The sequence below is a fragment of the Gymnoscopelus microlampas genome (genome assembly GCF_963454915.1).
Source record: "Gymnoscopelus microlampas genome assembly, chromosome: 7".
Taxonomy (NCBI): domain Eukaryota; kingdom Metazoa; phylum Chordata; class Actinopteri; order Myctophiformes; family Myctophidae; genus Gymnoscopelus; species Gymnoscopelus microlampas.
This window is the reverse complement of record NC_139944.1, coordinates 36881603-36896543: the sequence shown is the minus strand read 5'-3', so window position 1 is coordinate 36896543 and position 14941 is coordinate 36881603. Positions and strand designations below refer to the sequence as shown.

General features: G+C 44.5%; 1 protein-coding gene across 10 annotated transcripts in view; it reads left to right on the top strand.

Annotated features, from left to right (window-relative positions):
• The window catches only part of setd5 (SET domain containing 5), a 34899-nt gene extending 20406 nt beyond the window's left edge, over nucleotides 1-14493 (top strand). For 6 of the 10 annotated variants that reach the window (XM_084063228.1, XM_084063227.1, XM_084063230.1 and 3 more), the window contains 13 exons: nucleotides 186-269; nucleotides 424-591; nucleotides 706-1089; nucleotides 1262-1522; nucleotides 2090-2207; nucleotides 2369-2607; nucleotides 2776-2832; nucleotides 3002-3493; nucleotides 3947-4039; nucleotides 7801-8057; nucleotides 8270-8400; nucleotides 8593-8681; nucleotides 11667-14493. In XM_084063228.1, the coding sequence (XP_083919354.1) occupies nucleotides 186-269; nucleotides 424-591; nucleotides 706-1089; nucleotides 1262-1522; nucleotides 2090-2207; nucleotides 2369-2607; nucleotides 2776-2832; nucleotides 3002-3493; nucleotides 3947-4039; nucleotides 7801-8057; nucleotides 8270-8400; nucleotides 8593-8681; nucleotides 11667-12245 (2952 nt within the window). In that variant the 3' untranslated portion in view covers nucleotides 12246-14493. The remainder of the gene's footprint in view (nucleotides 1-185; nucleotides 270-423; nucleotides 592-705; nucleotides 1090-1261; nucleotides 1523-2089; nucleotides 2208-2368; nucleotides 2608-2775; nucleotides 2833-3001; nucleotides 3494-3946; nucleotides 4040-7800; nucleotides 8058-8269; nucleotides 8401-8592; nucleotides 8682-11666) is intronic. The other 4 variants (XM_084063223.1, XM_084063231.1, XM_084063226.1 and 1 more) reach the window with 3 other exon arrangements.
• The last annotated feature ends 448 nt before the right edge of the window (nucleotides 14494-14941 follow it).

Below are 14941 nucleotides of genomic sequence, written 5' to 3'. Positions count from 1 at the left end.
TCACCACATAGTATGTGTTGGCAGGGGGTGTGACATTTTGAATACTTGGCATTTCCTTCTGGGCTGAGCTTTTTCCTCACATGCTGTGTGTGTGTGTGTGTGTGTGTGTGTGTGTGTGTGTGTGTGTGTGTGTGTGTGTGTGTGTGTGTGTGTGTGTGTGTGTGTGTGTGTGTGTTATGGTGCAGGAGGGACCTCTGGACAGGCTGAAGCTTGAGGAGGGAGAGGAAGGGGAGGTGGATGAAAATGGGGTTCTCCTCTCCAGCAGAAGAGTATGTCACTCATAAATCTAAAATTATCAATTCCTTTAGCACTAGTCCTCAGTGGCAGCTTGACACAATGTTTTTACTGTAACATTGCAGTGTTTAATATTACCCTCTCCAACGCAATCCCTGCTTCTCTATATTCCTTTTTCTATTTCTGCAGTCTTTGGACAGTCTGGAGAAGAGGAGGAGGAGGCTGGGTGGAGCAGAAGAGCCCAAGGAGGAGGGTGTAGAGCCAGAGGAAGGAGCAGGAAACCCCACCGGGGGAAACAGTGGTGGACCCCATAACACCGCGGTGGGAATCTGTACCCGTCGCACCACGTACATCGCAGTCAGTGGAACTTCTTTCTCATGGGGAAATTAGCAGTTCTTTCTCTTTATTTATTTATTCTTAATTCATTCTCTTGTCTGACACTAACGCAGCACCCCCCCCCCCCTCCCACAGGAACCCTCATCGATAGAAGGTGAAAGAGCAGCATCGTCTTCGACCTCCAACCTCCCTGCCCCTGCCGGTCCCCCTAAGCCTCCCCCGGCCCGCTCTACCAAACCACGTCCCAAAAGCCGCATGTCGCGCTACCGCTCCAGCTCATCACAGCGTGCACGGCGCCAGCGGCAGGCCCTGGCCCAGCAGGCCGCTGCAGCTGCGGCAGCCGCTGCTGCAGCCGCCGAACAAGGATCCGTCCTGGCTGAGGAAGGGCTCCAGGGACCAACTGGCGCTGAGCTTGGACTAGGGGAAAGCAGCCTGGGGCTCAGTCAGCTCCCTGAAACGGAGAGCCACGGTCCCACATGCCTGAATAAAGCTAATGTGCGCTACCCCAAGACCAAGAAGGTTAGAGCACAGGGAGACTCACTAGCAAAAGGGTTGAAATACAGGGTTTTGGGTAACCGGGCTATAAACCATAACCACATAATAGTAAAACAATTAGCAGTCGTCGCCATGCTTGGTTTCGTGTTTTGGTGAAGTACAAGCAATGTAATCTCTGTTTCTCCTCCTCCCCCAGTACTTAGTGACAGAGTGGCTCAATGACAAAATCCCTGGCGGGGATAAATTCCAGCAAGAGGTGCCCATCGAGCGACCGCTGCGCATCACCACCGACCCCACGGTGCTGGCCACCACCCTCAACATGCTCCCCGGCCTGTCCCACTCTCCCCTCATATGCACCACACCAAAACACTACATACGCTTCGGCTCGCCGTTCAACCCTGAGCGACGCCGACCTCGGCCGCTCCAGATGGATGGTACCTACGGCTGCTACAAGAAGGTCAGAAAACAATTTGATGGAATCAAATTGGTCTGCAGAATATTGTTTATGCCCATGTACAGATATCTCTAGTTAGTTAAAATCAACGTGTGCATGGTAGATGTTGCTTTGTTTTTGTTTTTCTTGACTGCCATGGCATTTATTAATAATAAAAAAACTAAACTTTGTGTAACTTTCCACGCATAGAATGAAGCTCAAAGTGATTAAAAGTAATGAGAATATACTACTATGTATTAAACCATTTAGACCTGTTGTAACCTATACGTCTTTATACCTTTCAATCAGGGACAGCATAGGTGTCACATTAGATGTCGCTATATAGCAACATAATTATTTCAACATTTTTAGAATATATATATATATATATATATATATATATATATATATATATATATATATATATATATATATATATATATATATTATTTTTAAGCAAAACTTAGGATTTAGAATCGGCCTCAGGTCTAATTGGGTTAACACATTGAAAAAAATAAGGGAAGGGATAACAAGACTGCTGTACAGCAGGTTATATGCTCAACGTTCCTGTTATGTGTGTTGCTGTCACAGAGGTGGATCAAGCAGGCGGAGGACGAGAGCTGCTCGGCCAGTCTGGAGGATGGCACTGAGTCCACGTCCTCGCACCAAAGTACCAGCAGCAGATCCACGCCCAACCCCCTGTCCAACGGTACCTACCTACCTCACTCCCTCCCTCCATTCATTCAACACCAGTACTCCTCCTTATACTCCCATTAAACCATTTTCATTCAACTTAAACAGTGTGTCTTGAGCACCCATAACCAGTGAGTTTAATGTGTGTTGTCTATCCCTGCCCTCCCATCCTCTCTGTTCCAGAAGTCAACGCGCCCTTAAAGAAGCGGCATTCGAAGTACGCTACGGAAATGGCCCCGGTGCCCTCGGAGCACCTGCTTCGCCCCTTGTCGCCCATCACGCCCCCACTCCCCGAGGACCCTCTGCACCCACTGCTGAGCAACTCGTGTCACAGCTCCCTGCTGCCCAATGGCCTGGCCTACTCGCCCCTGCCCTCACTGCCAACCAGCCGCTGCAACACGCCACTGCAGTTCGAGGTACACACAATGTACACAATTGAGTTGAAGCCATTGGCTTGCACTCCCAGTATGTCTTGGACCTTTACTCACATTCAGATGCACATGCCCTTTACTCAGGACACACAGTTACATTCCTCATTGGGAATGCTTTGGTCACTTACCATGTTTTTCTGCCCTTCCATCCAGAACATATCATCCCCTGAGGCTTCTCCTGTCCACCGACCAGAGTCCATCTCTCCTGAGGTAGCCATTCACCCTCACTAACAGATAATACATCATTGGGAGGCTAGAGCTGTGCCTTGTTTGATGCTAGTGCTGCATGTTGTTTGATGCCAACAATTAATTTTGTTTGTTGACTTTTCCTCCCTCTGTTCCTTGTCCACTCCTGCCGTCTTTACACCTCTACCCTCAGCCATGTCTGCGAACAGACTTTGATGGCCCACGGCCCCAATTTCCCGACCTCTCCCTCCCCTGCTGCTCGGAGAGCCCTGTACCTATGACCTCGGACGACTTCTCTCTCTCCGGAGGGCCGCCAGGCCACGAGTCCCTGGGCTCTGCCTCCTTAGGGGCTGGCTCTCTCACCCCAGCTTCGTGCCCCCCCCCAGACCCGAGCCCTCACACCCAGAGCAGGGAGCAGGCCTTCCGGACAGAGTTCAACCTCATATACACCTGCTCGCCCCTCAACGCCAATCTGGGCAACCCTGCAGCCACAGACAGACGTCTCTCCCAGTCGGAGGGCAGCTTCTCCCCGGCGGACTCCTTCTACAGTACCATGAGCGGCCAGGGATTATTAGGGGAGGCAGGTCCCGGCTCCATGTCGCCCTATGGCGAGCCGCATTACGGAGGAGGCTACCCAGACAGCGGCACACCACCACACACCAGCAACCCACCACAAAAGAAGAAGGCAAGTTGTATGGCTGTTATTACTATTGTCTCGTTGAAGCAGCACTATGAAGGTGTTTGTTTAAAGGTGCAGTCGCGTACCTCGTCACAACCTCTTGAGTGACTCTTTAAGTGTGATACCTGCAAATTGTGTAAAATCAAGATACGCAATATGCTCTTTTCCTTTCTTGCTCTGTTTCTACTCATTTACTTGTTTTACTGTTGTTAAATTATATCAATTGCCCCAATTGACCAACAATCAACAAAACAAACGACAACAAACGCTAGGGATGTAAATACACAAAAACATTTTTAGGTGGATGTAAAGTTTCTGAAATTATTTAGCCTCTGTCGCTTTGACCCTTCCTCCCCATCCCCCCTCCTCTCCTTCACTCCCCCTTCCCTCGTCCTCAGTGCACCTTGAAGTTCTTTTTTTTTTTTGCCAAGTCTCTCTTCCACTTTTCTTCCAAGGCAGAGGGCCAACCAGTCTACCATTAGTCTGCTGACAGGGAAACCAGATTACCAGGCTATAGCTGTAAGAAGTGAATACAAGCCAGTACAAAATATGGTGAATATTTTCCCTATACAACTACATCTATAGAAGTGTGCATGTAAATATGTTTGTTTTTTTTGTTTTGTTTTTTTTTGCATCCGCATACGACACCCAACTCCATGCTCCCACAATGCCACCCTCTTACGTACTGCACAGTTTTCAAGAGGAATCTTTGTTGTCAATTCAATTAAACTTATTTAGTTCAGCTGTCATGGAGCGTGTTTAGATCCATCCATTGCCTCAATGCAGGAGGCCGATGATTTGTTGATACCCGCCTGGGCTTTGACTAACCCCGTTTATTTAGGCTCTATTTCATCCATGGCTCTTTCCTATGCGTGATCCTGAGTCCATCTATCAGCCATCAAACATGATAGACCCAGCTGCCCTCTTTATAAGCCCATGCCTCTGAAAGTCTACCAAATGTTCAAATATAGAAATAAATGCTACGTTGAAATCTTCACTGAAACATGATTTTTGATCCCCAAGTGTAAAAAAAGATCTAATTGCCTTCGCAGGCACGCAGTAACTCTTAGAAATCTATCAATGGCCATTCTCCTCACATTGCAGCTGCCTTCTTCAATATCTTCTCAACTCTTTCAAACATCTATCCATCCATCTCAGTATCTGCCCCCCCACCCCTCTCTCCTTGTTGTCCATCTGTCCCACTCTGTTCCCTCCAGTGTCTTGCTTGTGCCATGATGACATTAAGCCAGGATGAGCTCTCTTTCATTCTCATTTTTTGTCTAGTGTAGGCGTATACATTGTGCGTGTGTACTGGGGGCTCTGGATGTTGACTAGAATGTTTTTTTTGTGTTTGTTGTGTGTATTGTTTTTAATTTGAAAGTGGTTGCATCGTGGTGTGGTTAATTTCGGAGTTGCCTGTTTGCTCAAATGATGTGTGTTACTAACAATGGATAGAAGCGAGAGTTACGCAACTGTGGTTATATTAGTTTTGGATGACTGCCAGAGGCGGTGCTTTTGCACTAGATGCTGCCATCTCAGGCAGGTCAAGTAGTTATCCCAACAATGTCACCTGTGACCTGGGATGACGGGGCTTGCATCTCCAGTCTAAAATCCTTGGTCGTCCCTTAATCTGTTTCAAAAGAAAGAGAACTTTGGTGGTCATCCAGAATTCATAGAACCTCTGTTACATGCGTAACTCTCGTTCTGTTTCATTCTTCCTGACCGCCAGAGGCTGTACTTCTAACATTGGATGACGTATATCAGAAAGGTCACGAGGGAAGCTCACCATGCTAAGGGACATATGCCGTTGATAAAAATGGCTGTCGGTGAAAATGCATGATGAAGCAAAGGTAGCAGGGGCATAAATGTCTTGTAGAGGAACTCCCCTCAAGGCAACCCATGATGTGGCCACAATCCCGGTAGAGTGGTACTTAAGATTCTTGAGCACAGGAAGCCTTTGTAATATGTAACCATGTAAAATTACAACGGATGTGCACAATGACTAATTTCACTGATGTTTAAACAATGTTAGTTTTTTTAAGGGACTTAAAACAACTTAAACAACTTGTCTAAAATTAAGGAAACACACGATTGCCCACACGGGACCACTAAATGGATTGTACCCTCTATGAGGGGTGACAAATACACTTTCTTGATTCTTGAATTGTGTGTACCATTGACTGGTCACAAGATGCTAGTGATCCTATCATTCAGCTTCTACCTTAGACTAGAAGGTCTGGCCTCTTCAGGAGGTGCCACGGCACTCTGGGTGGATTCTCAATTTCCTCCGGCACCGTTCGATACACCCAGAAGATGCACAGCCCTGAGCCTCACAAAGTGAGGGAATGCCCAATTTAGGAGCTGCTGCATTATCCGCAGACACTGCTCTGATGGTGATTTGATAAACTGTAGACTTGTTGTCTGACCGGATGTGAACATGCCGATTTCTCAGGGCTGGTGTTGTAAAGTGCTAAGTTCAGCATGAGTTTCAGCTTGTTTATATGTTCAAGCTGCTCTTCAGCACTGAAGGCCAGGAGGGTATCACCCCCGACCCCAGTCAAGTACGTGCTCTTCCTCCAATGTTAGAAGGCCAGGACACAATGCCTGGACACACTGACCATCCTGTTTCTGTGCCACTTGGGTCCAAGTAGAGACCATTCACCCAGATCCAAAGGGGAGGAAAGGAGAGCAGGCCTAGCAGAAATACCATGGATGCTGCAGTCAGTATGCGTGACACCCAAAGGAAAAGGCTGTATTTCTTAACTTTGTCTTGCTGTAAGCGGTGTAGAAGCTGTAGAATGGCATCCAGATGCTTTGGGGAAAGGGAGGCCCTAATTGATCAAGAGCCAAGCACCTGCCCAAGGTAACTAACACTTAATGAGGAGAATAGTTGTGTCGCTGACCATCTGCTCCTTGAGTTGGGGAATCAGGAAGTACGTACACTGAGTCTAACCCACAAGCTGTGCTCTAGGATCTACCATCTTGATGGCACCATTCCCTAGGCTAGGGATTTGTCAGGACCTTTGACCACAGACATTTTGATCTCGATGAATAATACATGTATACCTCTTGGAGCGTAGGTCCATGGTCTGCTTCCTTCTTCCAGAGAAGCGTCCGATGGCCGGCCCCAGGGTTTCAGGTCTTAATTACAGTGACTGAGTGTTGGGCACAGTAGTTGACTAGTTGGTGAAACCCCTAGATGTGGTTGCAATAGCGGCAGCAGAAGTGCGTCAGCTACTGCATTCTAGTCGGTCCAGCAGCAAATCTGCTTAAAATGATCTTATTCATGCTAAATATTTTGTATGTCTTCAAGCAGAAACACTAGTCTTAGCTTATGTTTTTCTCCTTGCTCAATTATTTTGCCTTTTTAAATAATTCTCTCTTAATAAAGTTGTTTATTTTTGTAACGCGACTTTGGGTACAATGAAAATCGCTATATAAGTGTGATGTATTATTATAAGGTGAAAACACTGGTTAGCTGTAAAACCAAGCTTAATATTGAAAGTGGCGAGCCAGCCGGAACTGCCGCCACACTGCCAAATGGATAACTGTAGCGTGCCGAAAATATGATGAAATAGGAAGAGCTTGTCGCAGCCTCTGGTGGATGAAACATCGAAGTACCAACCCAACAAGTGATTTAGCAACAAAATAATATATCTTTAGTCCACAATCGGGAGAAGATAGAAGGAACATACTTTTGGACATTGTAGGTTTTTATTCTGGGGGATTGCCCTTTGTCATCCCATGTCACAGTTGACTGTGTTGATATAATGAATTACTTAATTAATTACATACCTGCTTATGTGTGAGATGGAAGTAGCCACTGCAAGAAGCACCACCTCTGGTGGTCAGGAAGAATTAAATGGATCAGGGTTTGTGCTCTTGTGGCATGTGCCACAAGACAGAACTTCAGTAAGTAGGCTTGTGGAATGCAAACCGAGTTTTCATCCAATGTCATTCTCATGCCAAAATGTCATTCCCATGTTGTTTGAGGTTTGGTTATTTTCAGTCAAATGAGGTACCATTGACATTTAAACATGAATACAGGTGTTTTCCCAGGTGAGTTTATGTTGACTTGTTGCATGTGGTTTGACTATCCTTCCATACAGTTTGGGGTGAACACAAATGTGATGCAGTGCAACCCGTGTTCCAGTGTGTGTGTGTGTGTGTGTGTGTGTGTGTGTTTGTGGGTGCTGTATATGTCATGACATGAAAGTGTTTGTATAACGTCAGGCCTGAACTCAAAGCTATGCATCAGCTCTCAAACTCAACATGTCTGATGCGAGTGGTTGTCCTCCCTATGCCTTCCACAGGTGTCGTTGCTGGAGTACCGTAAGAGGAAGCAGGGGAGCGGCCGTGATCCAGAGCCCGGCGCCAGCAGCTCCTCCCTGGGGAACACCCCAACCCGGCCAGGCTCCCACTACAGCCAGGATTCCCATCACCCCCTCCACCAGCTGCAGCCCCCAGCCTCGCCGCACAATTCCTTCAGCTCCCCGGTCCACTCCTCCATCCCCCAGATAGAGGAGGTCAGCCCCCCAGACCACAGGGCTCAGGAGAGCAACAGCCACTGGTGAGTGACGTAATACATGTATAACAGAGACCCTTTTACAGAGCTCATTAAATGATCTCTGTAAAAGGGTCTTGGTATTGAAATATAGTATGAAAACTAGACAAGATTTATGTCCAACCTGTTTAGTTACAAATTATGCCTGGCCTTTTTATGGTTGCTGTGTTGGGTCTATGGTTGTATGCTATGTGTTGAGCGTATTTGCTCTCCGTCAGGATGGTGCCCACCAGCGTGGAGCGACTACGGGAAGGCCAGGGCGTCCTGGAACGAGTTCTGAGAGGCAGCATCAAGATGGAGCGCATTTTAAGAAAGGGGGACGGCTCAGTGCCGGGAGACAAGGAGCCTGGTATGACATGGACTCACACTCACCATTTTATATTATGAACGTTTAATCTTATGTAGTATTTTATCATTACTAGTGCAGCTTAATATCTTGTTAATAAATTTCCCTGTCACCGATAACGGGTAGTAAAGAACAACAGCTCTGAATCAGCTATGGTATGGTAAAAGTGTCTGTGATGATTTACATGTTTAACAGATGGAGATCGATACGATGTCCAGACAGGCACCATAACCTCTCCCATGAGGAGTCCACACGGATACAGTCCCTCTGTGTATGCCCACCAGGTAGGCTGCCTCATGCTAAACCTCACTTGAGACATCATTCACACAATAGTGCTTAGGTTTTGAAATTGTGAACAACAGTGTAGGCTGCTATTTAGAAAATAATACATGAGAGGGAGTCCTATATTGCACAAACTACAGATATCTTTTTACATCACCAAGTTCACACGGGTCTGCTCTCCGATTTAATCCAAAAATCTAAGCTGTGTGATGTATACATTTTGAGTTAAGACCATTAATATCATGTCCCTCTGCACTGTAGCAATTAGTGCTCCTGGGGCTATTTCATGCTTAGCCTGTCAAAGTTGTGCAAAGTAACTAAGTACATTTACTCAAGTACTATACAATAATGTAGAGTGCTTACAATGCACAGTAGAATTTTGAGGTACTTTTACTTTACTTTCCACTTTTGTTACTTCTACTCCCCTCCAATTACAGCATTTTACTTGGTTTTAGTTTACTTGTTACTTGTTACTTTCCAGATTTTATTATTAATTTTATTATTAATACATAACCTACAGTAACCGTATATATAGTATGTAACACATATCTCTGCTGTCCGGCCGGAACCAGCTAACTCCAAAATGGTAATTGTTAAGGAAATGAAAAACAAAATATCAATTTTTCAGAAAATGAAGAAAAGCTTAAATTTTTAAAACAAAGCAAAACTGCCTCATCAAACTTGGTATTGTGACTTTATATATTATCAGATACTTGCATGTGTCATTCTATTATCACCACTTTACCCAAATCCAGCTCAAGTGGAGTTAGGAGTTTTGTCCAAACACAAATCCAGCGCAAGTGGAGTTAGGAGGTTTTGTCCATCATTGATAAGAACAGCTGGCAATGGATCTCAAAGCTCACAACACATCACAACGCATTGTGAGCTTGGAGATCAGTTATTTATGGTGAGCGCCATCCTCATATACTCATATACTAAGAATAGATCAAGCTGAATGCTGTACTTAAACAACTTTTATTTTAACATGCATTGTGGATGCATTGTGGACCGTTGCACAGCCACACATTTCCTCCAGCAGGGACATACTGTAAAAAAAACTGCTGATGAACTTGAATGATAGGCAATAACAGTCTGATAGGTTATTGTTATATAGCTTGTTAACTAATAGCGGTTTCACATTGGGTGCATTTGAAGCGAAGCGTTCCTCCTCCGTTCCCGAGTGCGCTTGGTTGGCCAGCATTCACACTGGCCAAGACTCGAGACCATTTCATTTAACAGTAATGGTAAATAGGTGCCTCATGGGGGCGCTGTGGACTATGACGCTTTGGGAGAGCGAATGTCATTCACAGAAGAAAAGTCATTCTAGAGTGAATAATAAAGTTTGACTGTGTTCCTGACGTTGTCTTGAGTTATAATAACAACAGATCAACAATACACAACCAAAGCAGTGTGTGCACTGGTCCTTGAAACCTCGAAATGCACTGTCTGTTAATATGATATTGGCGTCACGGACGCATCCTTTGTAATTTAGCAGTGACGTCACGTCACGGACTAATCCTTGGTGTATTTATCCTTACAAATACGTTCGCCACACATGTGTTTTTTGTTTATTATTTTTCACGGCTCACGCTACTCAAACACTAGCGGGATTATTATTTCTTGTCAACATTCAAGTATAACTATGAGAAGGTATAACCCAGCTAAAATAATGTGTCATTATAAAAATATATAAATGATATATGATTAGCAGTCCACCTCCTTCTCTTGGTACGGATGGATTCACACTGCCGCGTTCCGTTCCCGACTCTGCAGCAATCGGACCCGAAACTACCTCCCGAGGTGGTTTCGAGTACGGAACGGTGATGTGTTACGGGGAACGGTTCGCTACGTTCACACTACCACAACACCAGCCAAGTGGTCCAGGGTGCGCACCCGGGACCATAGTGTGAAACCGCTCTAAGACTCCTCAGTCAGCTAACAACTATATTACTATTACAATAATGGTCAACATTTGCATGTCTTATTAATTAATGCCCTGATACTTCATGACACTGCTTATATAGGTCTACAATAATGAGCAGGACTTTAAAATATTACAATATTTTTTTCAAAGAGGGGCTCACAGAGTTGGAGTTTCAGTAGAACTAGCTAGAACAGAGAGAAATGCTGTGAACTCATTTGTTGTTACATTGCTCTCCTCAGAAAACAGTACTATAGAATTTAGAAATATAATTGTTTTCAAAACATTAGCGTCAGTGTTAAGTTACTTTTAACAGACTTATTTATAAACATTGAGCTTACCTTAGACGGGGAGAACCCTGCCTCGTAAAAGTTTGTTTATCTTCCGTTGCGCAGCAGACAGAGCAGAGCTTCTCTATGAGCCTGAGAGGAGGGGGGAGTTGTTTGTTTTTGACGGACAGTTTGAGGGTCCAATGGAGTTAGGAGTTTTCGTCAAAGGCGCTTTTTTATACTTTTCATAGGTTATTATTAAAAAATCTTTTACACAGATGTAAAGGGGGTTCAATAGCATTGATTTATGAAAAAAAAAAAAAAACTGAAAATGGAGTTAGCTGGTTCCTGCTGGACACCGACGATATACAGTATAGTATAGACCAATTATTTGTTTACTAACATTGAGACTGGACGCACAGGTGATTGTTTCACGCAATCAATTCCCAACCTGTTTTGGGGTGCGCTGGTTTCAGCACACCCCAACCCCCTCTTGTGTGTTGGCTAGTGAGGCGCGTCCTTGCGAGACCTGACAGAATGGGTTTCATTGCGCACATACTGGTTCTTATCAGTGTTTTTTGGCTTGAAGCCCACATTGTTTCTTCAGGAACAATATTTTCTAGTTATGATTGGAATGCAAAACAAAAGGTAGATAATGCATCCACTTGTTTTTCCATAGTGCTGTTATCAGAAGATATTGTTACTCCTTAGAAGCCAATCACAATGTGAGGTTGGAACTAACTAGGGTTTGTATCATTCAGATTTGGTAACTATATGTTCTATTTGGTTGTGTGCAGTCGTCGGAGAGCCACGGTCAGACAGACAGCCCATCCTTCCTCCAGCAGAGCTCCTCCTCTCCATTCCGTGGTTCATATAGTCCCTCTGGCCCCCCCTCTTCCTCAGGCCAGAGCTTCTACCCTCGGCTCTCCTCATCCCACCCTGGCCAGTCCCAGGACCTCCCCTCATCGTCCTACCCCAGTCAGACTCCCACCTCCTCGTCCTCAGACTCCAGGCCACCAGGGAGCTCTCTACACCAGCAGAGCAGCAGTATGGACGGATCCCCTGGCTACAGCAACAGCCACTTAAAAGCTAGCCTCTTGAACAGCAGTGGCTTAGTGGGCTCACCCAGCCCAGGCCCTCGGACCCATGGCCAGACTAAAACAGACTTGGGTACTCAGACCTCTAGACTGAGCCAGCAGCAGGCACCTCGGAGCCTGAAAACGGGCAGTCCCGGACAGGCGGTGCTGCAGGCAGGCTCCAGGCTCCTGTCAGCCTCTGGAGCCCAACATTACCCGCAGCGCGGGGCACCCCTCACTCAGTTCCAGCACCCGCCTCTCCAGGGATCAGGAGTAAGGACACAGTCAGGAAGCTTTTAGGACCTTGTTTGAGTGCATGTGTGCATGCGTGCGTGAGTGAGTGTGAGCGAGAGTGTTTGCGTGAGGCTGCATAGCTCCTCAAGCCCCAAACCTGTGGTGTGGGCTCAGCGAGGGGAAATGTACAGACCTAAGAGGAGCCCGGACTTCTTGTATGGATCTCTCCTTTTGTTATTTTCGGTCTTTTCTTTCTTTATTTTCTGAGAAACAAAATTACTGCATTCTGCACAAAGCTAATCATTGACTTTCGACATCATTAAGGAAATCAATGGAATAAGCGATTTAAAGAAGAAAATAATGGACAAATTCTGAAAATAAGAAATCATATGTAACTTGAAATTGCCCCTGGCGTTTCCTGACATGTTGGACTGTGCAAACAGGTTACGTAATGTTTGAAAGTAAAATCTTCAACATGAGTATCTGTACAAAGTTTTAAAAAGTGTACCTGTTGTCTTGGTACCTATGTTTCATAAATATTGAGATGTAAACATAACTCAAATCAATGTTTTTTTTGTTTTTGTTTTTTGGTCCCCCCTCCCCCCTCAAAAAGTTAACTTCTGGGATTTGGCAAGCAGCCGAGTCTGTCCTGCAGTATAGAATATAAGCGTTTCATTTCGGAAGGGGAAACAAAACGGACAGAGTGTGTATGTCCTTCATCCGTTATAAAGATGTATCCAAGAGTTTGGGAGGGACAAAAGCTTCCCGATCAGGATCATTCCATGTGATTACCAGCTTTCTATGTTTCTCAAAACGTTTTCTCTCTCCCTCTCGCTCTCTCTCAAGCCTCCTTCTTTTCTAATGAACATTGATTTGATTCCCCCCCTGTTCAGTTCTTTTATCCCCACTTGACCGTTTGTTTGGTTTTCACTTTAGTACTACTTCACTGTAGACTTGCGATATTGTACTTGAGACGTACAGGTCTTATGATTCATGGTGCTGCAGTCTTGTTTTTCCAATAAATTTGAAATCCACTTATGTTCCCATGAGCGGCTACGGTCATCTTGTCATTACACTATGTCATTTGGGATCCGTTTTCCAGGTTGGATACAAATTGTTACACAAACGTTATAGTTTTTGTTCTTTGATAGTATTGGAATGCCGGAACAAAAAGAGAAGCTAAGAATCTGACTATTTCTTTACTCTGTTGGGTTTGTCTCCTGTCTTGAATCCTGTAGGATTTTTTTTTGAAACTTTATTGAGAATATATATATATATATATATATATATATATATATGTTTTTTTTTTCTCCCTTTTCTTTTTTTCCTTCTGATCAATCTTGCATTCCGTATACCACCTAAGAAATGGGGGAGGGAGATCTCTGGGGATGGTGTGGATGGTATATACAACTAGAAAAAGCTGCTGTGTTCTATTTTCTTGTTTTTTGTTTTTGTATTTTTACGCAAGTGCTGCTTCAAAAAGTTTCCCTTTCCACAGAATGCTGTAAGCCCTGTTTAGTTTTTACTAGGGTCCTCACCAACTGAATTCTAATAAAGGAAAAAGAATACGAGAGAAACAAGTCCAGTTATATGGAGTCATGTGCCACGACCACTGCAGTGGGACCTCATACCAATGCTGTCACCATCTCGTCACGAGAGTTGGATCGCAGAACATTTTTGTAGCTCATTTGGACCAGACGTTTTTATTGTTTTGACTGTCATGACCCAGGACGAGCACTGGGCTACTGGGAAGGCTTAATGACCTGAGACACTGGTCATTTCTTGCCCCCCTCCCTTCCACCATGCCTCCTTGACCAACAGACAGAAGGGTACTCACATGTTACATGAATGTTTTGAAAGAAGACTTAAGAAAAAAAATATATAGACCCAAAATTAACCAGCACCTTAAAACAAGAGAAATACAAGCTAAAATGACACAAATACGACAACATGTATATGTGTACTTGTATAGAAAGAAATGTGTTATAGAAACTTGTACGGAGAAAAATATAGTACACAAAATTTACTGCATGATATTTGCTTTCTTTTCTTTTTGTTCTTTTTTGGGGGGTCTTGAGTGACCACATGGATGGGTGGTTGGGAGCTAATTGTCTGTTCCTGTTTTAACTTCTTGTTCCGGAGATTCTTGAAAAACCAGACGCATTTTTTCTTTTTCTTTGTTTTGTTGGTTTGTTTAATTTTTTACACAAAGCATAGTAACTATTTCAACCACAACACCCCCCCCTCCAAAAGATTTAAGAAGCAGAAGAGATGTAATGCATTTTGATAATAAAATAATCATGATGGTAATGTATTTTGAAAACTGCCCTTGTGATATTTTTTTTCTTTTGAAGTTCTAGTGAATGAATCTGGTAGAGTTCAAGTTCACGCCTACAAACCTGGCAGATTCATTAAAAGTTTGATCAAATATACTGGTTACTCAGCCAGTTTGCGCGTAGGCCACACAGCCATACTCGTTACATACTGACACTTGGTCAGGACCCCCTTGCATCACAGCTCAACGCACTGAGTACCCCTTATGCGTCTAGAAGAAACGTCTCACAGAATTAGGCTCTCGGGTGGGCAGCCATCTTCCTTGACTGTGTGTGGGGGGGGGGAGAGATACAAGCAATAACAGCACTAGTACAAACTATGATGACAACAAGGACAATAATAGCAGGTATAACAATAGTATAATATAATAGTAGCTACAATAGTGTAATGTAATAGTATATAATGGTATAATATAGTAGCAATCCACA